Below are 13,184 nucleotides of genomic sequence, written 5' to 3'. Positions count from 1 at the left end.
AGTCAGGGGTTTAGGTAGGAGGTGAGGGCTGGAGAGAGCATGGAGAGGTGTCCAGAAGCTAGGGCCAGGTGGCCAGGATGGGTGACCAGGAAAAGAAGACTGCAGAATGATAGAGAAGAGCTGCCAGAAAGGTGGGAAGAGCCCAGGTGACAAGGAAGATGGGATAGTGTGTCCTCATTGTAGCCTTAGGCAGCAACACCTAGGTCAGTTCTGAGGGCTTGGTGGAGATTGTCTAGAGAGGGGCTTGTCCACCTGCAGTGTCACACTTCTGAGGGGTGCTTAGTTCCCAGGGGTGCAAAGCTGGCTTCTCAAACCTCACTTTGCTCTAGGTTTGTACATGGGATTCTAATATCCACGTCTGGCTATCCATTCCTCCACGTTTGGAGGGGAAAGGGTCTTTGAACTGTACATGAAGTTTTGACTCGTACATGTGCCACATTCTGTTTTCCTCTTGGCTTGTTCATCATCTCTTACACATGGACTACAAGAGTGAGCCTTCCTATTGAGTCAGAGACAAACTAATGAATAAAAAAAGTGTTAGTAAAAAGTTATCATTGGGGAGTGGAGGGGATGAGGGAGAATAATGAGGGGGTGAGTCTAATTAAGATACATTGTAAGCACATATGTGAATGTCAAAATGTGTCCCCTTATATAAATATTATATGCTAAGAAAAAGATAAAAAAAGAATTTAATAAAAAATCATTAATAAAATTCTCCATGGACTGGTGTTCAGGTTTGCTCCAGGGTGAAATCTGACTGGATGATGGGGGACACTGAGTTGGCAGACTGCTTTGCTGACCACTCACCTGCACACAGGTGAGCCCAGAACCAAGGCCTGGGGACGATGTGGGGCTGCAAAGACACAGGGTCATTAGACCTGGTTCTTCTCTGTCTTGAGGCCGTCAAGACCTCAGCAGGCAGTAGGTAGGGTCAGCAGAGATCCAGATGGAAGCCTTGAGCCCTGAACCAGTATTCTCCCCTCCAGTCCTTTAGAGAGCTTGATCCTTTGCACAATGACTGCAGCCTGCTGTGCCCAGTTTTCTTCCAAGGTTGGCTTTCTGGAGAGAATAAAGGTGTATGTGGGACATGCCTTTCCCCTGCAGATTTGTGGACACTGAAGTCCAAGCAGGGCTCTCCTAACAAATCTTATGTGTCCTGCTCTTGGGCCTGACCATACTTGTTCTGGAACATTTTGGGGGATCTTGTTTCATCAGAAGAGCTAGACAGTGCTGTCTTGCAGACTCATGCTGAGGTTCTGGGGGTCCTTGTCTTATTCTCTGAGCTGCATGATAAAAGGCTGTTAAACACCATTTTTGCATGTTAATGTGTCTGGAGTTGTTAATGGGAACTGTGTTCCATTACTTTCAGGGCTGTGGCTATTCTTGCTGGAAGGACTATGAGCTAAGAGCTTTAAACCCAGTATTTAAAATGGCAGTTTGCTAAGTTTTTTTTTTTTTTTTTTAATGGTACTGTGGTTTGAACTCAGGTCTTATACTTGCTGGACAGGTGCTCTCCCGTTCCTTGAGCTACCACGCCCTACTCCTTTTTGCTTTAATTTTTTAAAAGGGTCTCACTCTTTTGCCCTGGCCAGCCAGGACCACTGTCCTCCTATTTAAGCTTCCTGTATAGCTAGGTTGACAGGTGACCACCACAACACTCAGCTTTTTTTCTGTTGAGATGGGGGTCTCCTGATCTTTTTGTCTGGGTTGGCCTTGAACTATGATCCTCTTGATCTCTGCTTTCTCAGTGTCCACCATGTCTGGTCTTGCTAAGTTGTGATGTATGTATGTGTCTTTGAACCCATTACCACAGCCAGGACAGTGACCTCCCATCACATGTACTCTTTCTCCTGCCTCTGTATAACTCTCCTTTCTGTTCCCCACACCTCCTATACGACTGCCCAATTGCTTTCTGTCACCATGGCTGAGTGTGCATTGCATACTCTGGAATTTTCTATGAATGGAAGTATACAATATGTACTCTTTTTTTTTTAAATTTAGTGTAATTATTTGAGATTTATCCCTGGTATTGTATGTACCAATAACTAGTCTCTTCATTTCTGAGTACTTTTCCAACATAGGTCTCTCAGAAATGGTTTGTCCTAACTTTGTTGATGTGTTTTGATGTTGTTTCTAGTTTTTGGCTATCAAAATCAAATCTGCAGTTACAAGACTTCAGGCTGCATGCCTGCTTTCTCCTGGGTAAGCCCTAGGAGTGGAAGGCTGGGTCTTCTGCTGGGGCATACCATTTGGAGGGTCCCCACAGTGGTGCAGAGTTGTGTTTCCCTCCCCAGGTTGTTGTCATGGCTGCTCTTCACTTCAGCTGTTGTACTGGGTGTGTGGTATTTTCATACTGTGAATTTAACTTGTGTTACCTTGAAGACTGCTGGTGGTACATACTTTGGGAAACGTCTGTGCAAATCTTTTGCTCGCTTTTTTTTTGGTGTGGGGGCAGTACTGGGGTTTGAACTCGGGGTCACATGCTTGCTAGGAAAACACTACCACTTGAGCCCTGTTGCCCACTTTTTTATGCTGGGTTTTTCTTTTTTCCCTGAGCTTTGAGAATTCTGTGTGTTTCTGACGCATCTTCAGCTAAGTATGTGCTGAGACTGTGGCTTGTCTTTCCTCCCCAGTGTCTTTGGAAGAGCAGCAGATGGAATTTGGCGTAGTCTGACATGTCCATTTTCCTCTGTGGACTATGCTTCTGGTGTTGTTTCTAGGACCTCTGGCTAGCCATAGTCACAGAGAAGTCTTCCCGGTTCTCTCCTAGAGATCTAATCTCCAGTTTTGAGTGTAGGTCTTGATCCATCAGTTGTTAACTTTGGTACATGGTGTGAGGGATGGACTGAGACTTTCTGCCTTTTCAGTGTTTACATGTGTTGAGAAGGTTGTCCTCGTCCACTGAGTTGCCTCTGTCCATCTGTCCAGGCCTGTCTGTGTGCTCTGGGCTGCTGTGTCTGTGCATGGACGCTGCTGCCTGTTCCTGGAGCTGTAGAAGTCATCTTAGAGGCAGATAGCACCAGCACTCCAACTTTCTTTTTGCAGTTTTGGTTACTCTCGGGTTTTGCATCTCTCTGAATTTTAAGGTTGGCCCCGAAGGCTGCTGGGATTGCAGTTGGGACCGTGCATCTGTAGGTCAGCCTGGGAAGAGCTGATTCTTAGCCACATTGCAGCCGATTCAGGACACCAAGGACGCTCTCCTTGTCTTCACAATGTTCTGTAGCTCCTGTTGTGTGCTAGGATGAGTGCAAGTTGCTGGCTTTCAGTAGCATCTGAGGTGTGCAAGGAGCTGCAAGTGCTCAAAAAGAACTGGGTCTGGGCTTCTCCTTGCATTTAACACTTGGAAATACAGTGCTGTTGTGCCCTGACTAGCAGTGGGTGGTACCTGTCCTTGCTTGAGCCTTGGAGAGGCCACATTGGTTCAGTGGTGAGCACCCCACAGTATGTACTGTGTCGCACATGGCTTCCACGTTTCTTTTTTTTTTTTTGCAGTAGTGGGGTTTGAACTCGGGGCTTCATACTTGCATAGATGTCACTGTGGTAGAAGGGAGGCCCAGGTTGTACAGTGGACTTTCCCGCCTTCATGGTTACAGAAGGAGACCAAGGCTGTGAATGGCCACAAGCTTCATCTGCTGCTGCCTACCTCAGAAAATGCCTTGTTTTGCTTGTCTGTTGGGCCCTTTTTGTTGCATCTGGGACTGCACTTCTCTGCTGGATGTCTCTCACTGCCTCAGAGGGCTGAGCTAGCCCTTCATGTTCATCCTGCACACTGCTGGAATCGGAGCACGGGCTGTGAGGAGCACACAGGCAGATAGATCCTCCTGGGCTCCAGGATAGCTCAGCTGCAGATCCCATCCTGAAACACCTGTGTCTTCTCAGTGTCGAGGCTCCTGTGATGCATGTATAAATACAGCCAGGAGGGGTGTTTTTCCTATTTATGTGTGTCAGGAAATGGAATGCTGTGCAGGAGTGTTGTGTGTGCGTGTTGATGGTTGGGCGAATTCCCTCCAGGACATTAGGAGACTGCTGGGGGCCATTGGGCAGCCAAGCTTTGCTCCTGCATTGCCTGTGCTTCCGTAGGCTCCTTGGTTGGGAGTCAGGCTCCCCCAAGGGCATCACATGGCTGCCGATAGTCATTGCCTCTTGTTCATGGCCCTGACTTTCTTTCCTTAACATTAAACTTTCAGCTGACCACATACCTGTTTGAAAGAACAGAGGCTTTGATGAGACACAAACCCTGCTGGCCCACCCCTATACTGTATCGTATGTGTAACCTCTCTGTGCTGCGACTTTTAAGGTTGCTGTTGAAGCTTTGGGGTGTCTCCCTGACACCCTTAGTCCCATCCTACACTCCCACACTGTGCTTTGCTCAACTCTGGGTTCAGTAACTGTGCTACCAGAAGGCACACATACTGCTCAGGCTGAGCCAAAGGATATGTGATTGACCACCTGTGAACTTCCTGTGGAGGTTTTCTGGCAGCATGACACCCTGCACCAGAGTACCTGTGTCAGTTTGTGGCTGCCTCTGGTTGACTCTAGCCAAGAGGATGTACCGCCATGCCTGTTCCTCCATGTTTTCCTTGAGACTCCTCTGGTTGCCATGGGTGCATTCCCGTTTCTGGGATCTGGTTGTGGTTTTCTAAACTTATCCCTGTCCTAGTGTCATTACCTCCTTTAGAAGATGCCTGTTTTGAGCTGGAGGATTCCAAATGCTTCCTTTACTTCTCCCCTATTGGTGGTCTGGCTGGTTCTTTCCAGATGGCAGGTGGCTTTCTCACAGGTTCTGTGGCTTTGCTCCAGAGCCCTTGCTTTGCTTTGTTTTGTGTGGGATCTGGACTTTCTCCTCCTCCTCTTTTTTTGGTGGTGCTGGGGTTTGAACTCAGAGTTTTGTGTTTACAAAGCAGGTGATCTAAAGCTTGAGCCATACCTTTAGTCCCTTTTGTTCTGGTTATTTCGAAGATGGGGGTCTAAAGAAGTATTTGCTTGGGCTGGCCTTGAACTGTGATCCTCCTGATCTTGGCCTTCCAAGTAGCTAGGATTACAGGTGTGAACCACCAGTACCCAGCTTGGGCTTTCTTCTTCTTTTTTGCAGTACTGGGATTTGAACCCAGGGCCTACACTGTAAGCCATTCCAGCAGGCCTTTTCTGTGAAGGGTTTGTTTTGAGATAGGTTCTTGAGAATTATTTGCCTGGGATGACTTCAAACTGTGATCCTCCTGATCTCTGCGTCCTGAGTAGCTAGGGTTACAAGCATGAGCCACTGGCGCCTGGCTTTGGGCTTTCTTTTTGATGGACAGAACCCCTTCTCCCTAGTAGTCTCACTCCGGCACCTCTCACTCCCTGGAGTCCCATTCAAGATACATTGTGGCATGTGAGCGCTCTTCTTTTCTACTACTGTAATTTGTACTGATTGCCTGTTGGACCTTCTCTGGAGCGATCCTTCTAGTTTTCTCATCTCTTCCCTCCATGCTCTGTACCTTTCTCTTTTTCTTTCAGTAATATTTTCTGGTAGAATGCTCCACTGCTGCCATCTGGCCACTCTGTGGTTTTATTTTGACCATCATTTTGGATACTCTGTAACTTTGGTTCATTGTCCTTGTTGGCTGTCCCCACGTGGCTGGGGTCCTTGATCTGTTGTTTGTATGGACAGTGAGATAGGATCAGGCACCTGAGAACCATCTCACCCTGAAAGTCTGCAGAGATGGGGTAAATGTTACTTAAAGTGAGGACGTTTGTCTTTCTAGCAAATAAATAAAACCACCAGGGACCAGGGCTGGAACCTAGGCAGGGCCTTTGAGCACTGAGGGCTGGCTGGGACTTGGCGGGTTGCTGCTCTGCTGTGCCCTTGGTGCTCTGTTTTCACACCAACTGGTTCAGAGCTTTAGCACCTAGAGGAGGATTGGCACTGAGACCCTCTGGACCAGAAGAAGCTCCCCCACCCCCACTGGGGACAGGGCACAGGGTCCTCCCAGTCCTGTGTGTTGGGAAGGAAGAAATGCCCCTTGAGAGTCCCTGAGGGGCCTGAGCTCCACAGGCTGGACACCCCTGGGTATGGGCAACCCCAGCATCATAAGTGGCCACAGACAGAGCCTGTAGACATGCTGCCAGTCCATCTCCCAGTGAGATGGTGTGGTCACTCGAGGGAACCCTGGAACCTAGTAGGAGCAATGTGGTATCTCCAGATCAGGAAGATTTGAGAATGAAGAGCACCATTCTAGAAGTGGGAATGTGGTAGCTAAAAGTGGATCTCAGGACAGAGCCAGTGTAGATTATAGCCAAGAGAGAACTGGGAAGCTAGAAGCAGAGTTGGGTTAGTGTCCTGAGGGACAGTGGGCTTGCAGGGACAGGGGCAGGGCCCTGTTCAGCTGCCCTTGAAGGCGTGAGCCGGATCCCCTAACTTCAGTTGAACCACAGCTGTTTTTTGCCCTGCCCCTTCAAGCCATGCCTGGTGCCCATCTGCCACTGAGGTGCTGAGGGAGGAAAGAGCCCCATCAACTCATGTTTGGCCCTTCCACCCTTTCTACATTCACAGCTCTGCAGCGTTGGACACATTTCCATTTCATAACTTGAAAGAGAAAAGTCATTCACAAGGCCACCAGAGTGATGGTTTGCCAGCTGTGGTGGAGTCAGCTTGGACAGCTTTCTGTTTTAGCACTGCCCACAGCTTGTGGTGGCTCTGCTGTCTCAGACCCAGGTGGGGGCAGGCTGGTGTGCAGCAGGGAAGGGTTTCGCCTTGCAGCAGGGTGGCCTGGGCCGGAAGGTCTCTGCCTGCACCTGCTGGAGTCCTCTGATAAACAGTGAAGCACTCCAGTGTGTTTCAGACAGCCCTCAATGCTGTGCCTCTCCTGTTCCCTTGTCTTAGTGTCAGACTCAAGGCTTTGGAGGGCGCTTATCACCCCAGGTTTCATTGTTAAGGGTTTGTTTGCTTTTGTGCCTTTGTCATTACAGACTCTCAGTGCAGTCTGAGTGACATTTTGTTGATGGGGCAGCACCTAAGATTTACCCTGCAGAGGCGAGGACACAGAGTCTACCAGTCACTGCCATCACACCTCTCAGTCCATGGAGGGGTGTCTGCACCTGAAGGTCTGCAAGTGGTGGACAAGGAGGCGCCTTCAGCTCTACATCCTGAGCTTGTGCCCAGCAGTGCGTGGTGACATGTGGATGCTTCCTGAGAACCTTTTCCCAAAGCAGAGGTTCCCAGGCTGAAAATGCCTGCTTGGTTTATGGTACAGCTTTGATGCTCTTTGTTTTGGTTTAGAATGTGGTACAAGAGTTAATGACTAACGGGATTAGAGGATCAGAGAAATGAAGGTCAAGTAAGAACACTGGGTTTTCCTGAGCTGGTGGGGCTGGTGATGGAGGTACCAGGGGGCCACCCCTGGGAGGCCACTGCCTGCTTGCTTTTCCTTCCTCACTCCCAGCCCCCAAATAATGTGGTTGTTAAGAGTGCTGGTGGAAAGCTTTACACTGTTTATTTTAACTCTAAGACCTACATTTTTACAATAATAAAAAGTAGAAAATAGCCTACATTTTCATCAAAAAGAAAATTACAAACATGTCTTGGATATGTTTTATGTATTATTATGCAGTCACTGAAGATTATGTCTTTGAAGGATGTTTAATGACATGGAAAACACAAGAAGCGCAAAGAAAGAATACAGTCCCGAGCACCGCAGAGTGAACTTGGTTTTCTTTCTGTCATTGGGACTTGTGTGCGTACGCACGGGCACAGGACCACTTAGGGTTATCTGCCTGTTGACCAGAGGGGAGGGTCGCAGGAGGCTTCTGTCTTCCTTGCGCCTCTTAGCTTGTACCCTGTACCTCTTTCTACAAAGACCATAATTCTGTACTAAGAAGGATCCTAAGATGATTGAAAAGGAAACCTCAGCTTGCTCTGTTGGCTCCATCTAGATGCATCATGATTCTTGCTGTGCATATTGGTTAAGCGTGGAGGGGGAAGAGGGTTTGGGGGGCTGTGTTGGGCACATCCAGTGGTTGCTGACCCTACTATTAACTTCCTTCTGGGGCACACTTCACTCTATCCCATCCTAGTGTCCTGGAAGTGACTCCGGCGTCTTTCAGGACTGAGTGACCTGCTTTAGCTGTGACACTTAGTCCCCGGCTGAGGACTGCACGAATAGAACCATGGGCCCTTTTCTCCATTGCTGTGGCTCTTTGTGTTGTACTTGTGAAGGGAGGGCCAGGTTGGAGACTTTGCTGACTTGTTTAGTGGCTCTCCTCTGGGAGATCTGGATGAATTTCCCAGCCTTCTGGTGGTGGTGTCCCATTTGTGAGGTGTGATGTGGACTGCACCTGGCTGGTCATGCTGGGTGGCTAGTGACTGCAGGAGGGGGTGTGGTTGGTTCACAAGCTGCCTTTGGACAGGCAGGTTATTTTTTCATGATCTTTTATCTTAAACTGGTTTGTCTGCTGCATTGTGAGTCAGCGTCGTACTTCTTTGGCTTTATGTGCGTAATGCGGTAGTTTCTCAGCTGTTTGAAGTGAGCTCAGAACCACAGTCCACCGGGCCAGAGCCATGGTTGTGCAGGTCGCAGCCTTTGATGGCTGTTGTGCTCTCCACGCAGCTGACTGCTTTCTCCTCTGTCTAACCAGCGATTGTGATCCACCATAACCAGGGAACCTCAAAGACAGTGCCATGGTGCCCTTTGAGGCAAACGTGGGTCTTTGGGAGAATATAGCCACAGTTTCCTCAGAACGTCATCAGCTGTGGCTGTTGAGCTGCTAGTTCTTAAAAGTGTGTGTGTGGCCTGTCTTGTCATTTCCATCTGTGCTCTCCTGCTTTCCACTTGATTCACCATTGAGGATTTTAGTGCCTAAGAGAGTTGAGGTGTTTGCTTAGTCACATGGTCCCATTCTCCAGCTTCTGCCCCAGCCCCAGCGACGCTGGCCCTATCCAGAAGTGCACTGTTGTAGAGACCATTGGTTTTTGTGAGCAACCACTCTTACTTTAAATTTCCATGGATGTAATTTTTGTTTTTTAAGGAGAAAGGCTTCTGATAATTAAAATCTATTCATTTATTTTGTCTTTTAGGGAGACTGGGGTTTGAACTCAGGGCTTTGCAAAGCAGGTGCTCTATCACTTGTGCCATACCTCCAGTCCAATTAAAGTCTATTCATGAATGGTCTTACTAACAGATTCTATGTTGGGATTTAAGCCACAGGCACCATGTTATTTCTGTTATTTTTTTCATAGGGCTTTTAAAGATCCCAGGTTCTGATAGTGTCAGAGACTCTTTTAGAACTCCTCGGCTTGCTCCAAATCTTGCTCCCCCAAAGCCAAGGGTTTTCTTGGTGTGAAGACCCATAGGACTTTCTGGCCTTGCTTCTCTTCCAGCTGGGTCTGTCATTGTCACTTCACCCTGAGGGGGAGGAAGGTGAGGCTGTGGAGGCTCCCAGGTGGCCATCCTCCTTCCACAACTGTTTTGTTTTCTAGTGGGGCTGTGTGATGGGGCTGGGCCATCTGCTGAGGATGTCTGTAGCCCTCGTGCAGCTTCAGCGCTGATCTATTGTGGGAAATTTAAAAACCAGACAGTTTTATCACTGTTTCTAATGGAATTTATGATATAGTGGGTTGCTAGTTTATGAAGCCAAAATTCATACCAAACCTGACTGATAGGATTTGTTTTCCTAAAATTTAGCTTAAGAACATTGAAGGGCAAGTGGTTCTTCTATGCCAGTTGCTGCCAGGCAGTGCCTGTGTGTTGTGGGTGGCCTGGTCACCTATGGAATACCACTGCCCCATGCCTCCTTAAGGAGTGTTCTTATGAAGAGCAGTGGGTCTCACGTTCTTCTGTTTGGCATGGACATCCTGGGCCCTAGTCTGGGGAAGCTTTGTGTATGACCTATAGAGGTGGTTGTGTCTGCAGGCAGAGGCAGGGCCCTGGCATGGCATTGGGTTTCAGTGCCTTCAACAGATGAGTGTGATGGCTGGGCAGCATGCCGCCTGGAGAGTGTAGGCTCACAGCAGTAGCAGAGAGGCCCAGGTGCAGAGGGATACCTGCTGCTCTGTGAACTTGGCAAGCTCAGGACAGCAGTGGAGTGGGCAGGTGGCAGCCTGGCAGTGGAGTGTGTGGCTGTGGGGCTGTGTGCTTGCACAGGCTTCCAGGTCTGTAAACTGGGTGACACGAGTGCCAGGGGAGGCTGTGGTCATGATGCCTTGCTCTGCTTTGCTGCCTGCTTAGGAGAGGAGGCTCCACGGCCTTCAGAGTCACAGGGTCTTCCCTCTTCCCAGATCTCTGCTCTTTCCCTGTGAGTTGGTGTGCTCTATGACCTAACCCATGTATCCTTCCATGGTTGCAGCCCTCTGGCTAGGGCCTTCCTCACTCTAGGGTGGGGAGCATTTTCTGATACCAGATCTCCTTTGTGCCCCAGGAATGGTCCTCGTGCGGAGCGAGAATGGGCAGCTGTTAATGATCCCTCAGCAGGCCCTAGCCCAGATGCAGGCTCAGGCCCATGCCCAAGCTCAGCCTCAGAGCACCATGGCGCCACGCCCTGCCACCCCCACAAGTGCCCCTCCTGTCCAGATTTCCACTGTACAGGTGAGTGCAAATGGGTGCTGGGGCGGGGGTGGGGAGTGGGGGAATGGGAGGCGGACGCTCAGCCTGGCTCATGCACTGTTCCCAACCCTCATGCACTGTGTGAGTGGGCACTCAGGCGCAGATGTCTTCCCAACCATCAGCAGGCAGGACCTGGGATGGCGCTGGTCTCTGGCTTACCCCCCAGCAGGGACCATAGCGCTTGGAGGAGCCGGCTCCTGCAGACAGTACTTGGCATCCTGGCTGAGTGGGGTTAGAACCGGTGCTCGAAGTTAGCTGCCCTGGATGGACCCTGGCCTTTGTGGCTTACCTTCCATGACTCAGTTTCCTCCTCTGCAAAGTGCAGCTCACGCTAGTACATAGTTCACGAGACTGTCATGAGGACTGAACCACGTTTGAAGTGCTGAGAGCAGTGAGCAGAGCGAAGGCCAGGCAAGTGTCAGCTGCTGTTGTCAGGCATCATGGGAAAGTCGCAGGCTGTCCTGTCTGTCCCACATTTAATGCTGTCCCTGAGCTCATGGGGAAGGTGGACTCATGTTGAGTGCTTCCTTGTTCCCAGTGTGCACCATTCCCTGTCCAGCACTATTGCCCTCCTTTTCCACACCATGTAGCTGTACTTTCACAGGCACTGTTCCAAGTTGGTTGCAGTCTGGCCACAGGTTGTCTGCGGAAGGGAGGGTTCCTGAGGCTGGGCTCCTGGAGTTGCACCTCTATCTTTATATGGGTGTATATGTGCTAGAGGCAGACAGAAGCCTCCCATCTGAAATAGTGAAGAACAGCAGCCTGAAGGTCTGAGAGTTCTGTCCCCCTGGCCCAAGTAGGAAGCACATGGGCAGTGTTTGTAGGATAGCCATGCAATGGGCTGTGTTGTCACCATCTTGACTGTCCCATTTCTATTGTCAGTCTTCTCATACAACTCCCCTTTAGCCACTTTGAGACTTAGGCGTCCTGCTCTCCTGGTCTGCTCCTGACCTCTTCTGCAGCCTGTGACCAGGACCCCAGGGTGTTTTGACTCCTTTAGGGCAGATTGACTGCACCCAAGACAGAAGTGCAATAGCTAGTTTCCCCCACATTTGCTTGTATTTTGTAGACCTGTGGAGGAAGTCTAATGGTACTTTTAGGACAGTCTGTGAAAGTACTTTGATTCATACACTTAGACTTAGGTGGCATCCCAGAGAGTTGTGAGTAAGCCGTGGGCCCACTGAGGGCTATAGTTACACATTTAAGGATTCATTTCTGTACTCCATGGGTGCGAGTGACACTGTAGCTTGTGTTCCCTGACTAACCTTAACCCTAACTTACTTTTCAGGCTCCTGGGACACCTATTATTGCGCGTCAGGTGACCCCAACTACCATAATTAAGCAAGTGTCTCAGGCCCAGACGACGGTACAGCCCACTACAACCCTGCAGCGCTCCCCCGGGGTTCAGGTAAGAGGCAGTGCCAGCAGCTGAGGGGCTGCAGGGCTGGCCAGGCTCTCCCTGAAGGAAGTGGTTTTAACTCTGGTGACTCAGGGCAGACCAGGACTTCTTTTTCTTTAACGCCAACAGCACTTTAAAAGCTTCCCATGATGCCAGAAATATAATTAAATATATCATCTTAAAAAATATTGACCATAGGGCATCTCTGAAGCAGGCAGTCTGTGGTGTGGAGAGTTCTGTCTGTGTGGCTGGCCTTATGCATGCTTGACGAGCATCACGTTCTGGACAGCGTTCTCGCTGTTTCCAGCAGTGGCTCAGTTCTCACCACGCCTGCTCACTGAAGTAGCCCCTGGTGTTCTCCTCTGCCTGATGAGGTACTTGCAGGTGAGCTGAAGGAGGCTCTACAGAGAGGTTCTGAGTCTGGTCTTCCATTCTTCTACTGCCTTCCCGTGGCCTATGTCCTTAGCCAGGAGTGCAGCATGGTTCTAGAAATGTTGAGCACAACCTTGGTGGTTTTATTTTTAAAATAGTGTAGGTGCCAAGCTCTCCTGGCATGTGTGGATGCTCCTGAAGCTCAGCCTCTAGTCTGTGAAGCTCTGGAGAGGGCTTGTAGGCTGGCTCAGCTGGCTCCTCTGTTATAGCAGGGACACAGAGAGAGCTTCATGGTGGCGGGGAAGCAACCTAGTTAGGAAGACACGTGTGGCCAGGCAGACCCAACTGGTTAGGGAAACAGCCCTTTCTGGGCAGTCATGTAGGGGCAGCTAGAAGCAACATAGTTGTCAAAGGCTTTTCCTCGGCTCATGTTTCTGAGCATTCATACAGTTGGAGGTCTCTGTAGCCTTGATCCCTGTGATGAAGTACCTGCTGTACTGGGCTCTGGTGCAGTGTCTACTTACTGTGATCCTCACTGCAGTGCTGTGGGTGGGTGCTGCTTTTCATTCCCATTGCAACCCTGAGGGTGTGTGGTGGGGGAATTGTTCCAGGGCAACCCCACATTTATGCTCTCTTCTCACTCACTGGAACATTTCCTTTGGTGGCTGCAGGGAGTGAAAGCAGGTAGAAGAGCAGTACTATCCCAGGTAGCTGAGAGCCAGTGAAGAAGTCTTGTGCACGCCAGGAGCAGGAGTCCAGGAGACTTTGGAGGGGGTGGGATTCCTGAAATGAACTTTTCCACTATTGATGCTTTTCAAATATAGCTGTTTTCTGAG

General features: G+C 49.6%; 1 protein-coding gene across 1 annotated transcript in view; it reads left to right on the top strand.

Moving 5' to 3' along the window:
* The window catches only part of Taf4 (TATA-box binding protein associated factor 4), a 72,834-nt gene that overhangs the window by 35,895 nt on the left and 23,755 nt on the right, over positions 1-13,184 (top strand). Inside the window, exons 2-3 of the mRNA XM_074075055.1 lie at positions 10,393-10,559; positions 11,866-11,985. Coding sequence (XP_073931156.1) covers positions 10,393-10,559; positions 11,866-11,985 — 287 coding nt within the window. The remainder of the gene's footprint in view (positions 1-10,392; positions 10,560-11,865; positions 11,986-13,184) is intronic.

The sequence above is a fragment of the Castor canadensis genome, chromosome 5, assembly GCF_047511655.1.
Source record: "Castor canadensis chromosome 5, mCasCan1.hap1v2, whole genome shotgun sequence".
In the NCBI taxonomy this organism is placed as follows: Eukaryota; Metazoa; Chordata; class Mammalia; order Rodentia; family Castoridae; genus Castor; species Castor canadensis.
Note: the sequence above shows the minus strand (reverse complement) of the source record. Positions and strands in the feature narration are given on the sequence as shown.